This window comes from Egretta garzetta, unplaced genomic scaffold (genome assembly GCF_000687185.1).
Source record: "Egretta garzetta isolate BGI_Z169 unplaced genomic scaffold, ASM68718v1 scaffold297, whole genome shotgun sequence".
Taxonomy (NCBI): Eukaryota; Metazoa; Chordata; class Aves; order Pelecaniformes; family Ardeidae; genus Egretta; species Egretta garzetta.
Genome location: NW_009260410.1, coordinates 1,246,833 through 1,247,671, shown reverse-complemented (window position 1 = coordinate 1,247,671; position 839 = coordinate 1,246,833). Strand labels below are relative to the sequence as shown.

At 41.0% G+C, this 839-nt stretch overlaps 1 protein-coding gene across 1 annotated transcript in view; it reads left to right on the top strand.

Moving 5' to 3' along the window:
- MAIP1 (matrix AAA peptidase interacting protein 1) overlaps window positions 1-839 on the top strand; it is a 9,435-nt gene that overhangs the window by 1,321 nt on the left and 7,275 nt on the right. The window contains exon 2 of the mRNA XM_009643569.2: window positions 26-130. Within this exon, the coding sequence (XP_009641864.2) occupies window positions 26-130 (105 nt within the window). The remainder of the gene's footprint in view (window positions 1-25; window positions 131-839) is intronic.

Sequence of the window (839 nt, the reverse complement as noted above, 5' to 3'; positions counted from 1 at the left end):
CCCGCGCTTAAATTTCACATCGTAGCGCCTGTGTTCCCGCGGTTCTCTGAAATCCGTGTGGGAAACAGGAGGGGGTTCCCCACCCCGGCTCCAAGTGCCTCACTTCTGGAGGAAGAGCAAAGAATCGGAGGTGCGCTTTTCTTCAAACTTGTCCATTTTCTTTTTCCAGATTCCAGAAATAAAGCCAGTTGGTATAGCCGTCCCCCAAAGTAGTATGAAGAAAGGTGCTTCCAGATGCTTTAGAGACTTGAAGGGGAAATGTATCTCCTCTTAGCTGGTTTTCCTAAAATGGCAAAGCTTAGGCCGGCATAGGGCTGGCATTTATATCTGTTTCTCCAAATTTATTAACCCAATAAGCCTTGTCAGCAGAACATGTCAAAGAGGTAGTGGTCTCAAAGCTAATAATGGAAAAACTAGTTACCTGCTGTGAAACTTCAGTTATTACATTTAATTTAAACAAAACAAAACCAACGCACCAGGTAGTAGGGGACAGAATGTTAAAATGCTTAAGATCCATTCAAGAGAGACAAAAAAACCCCACACCAGATTAGTTGCTGTATGTGCAGAACCACCTGTTTTACCTTGCCCTTTTTGGTTTTTTTGTTTGTTTGTTTTTACTTGCTGTAGAGTCCTAAACACTCCATCTGGGTTTCACAACTACACTATTTGAATATGTAGAGGTATTATTGTATGTAACTATATTTGCAAAATTGAGAGGGAAGAGGGGAGTTGAGTTTCCTGAAGTTTAGAGTCTAAACCAGATTTACAAAGAAATTTTATAAACTGGAGCTTCCATTTTGACTGAAACGAGAAGATGAGCTGGAAGAGGGACAAACTAT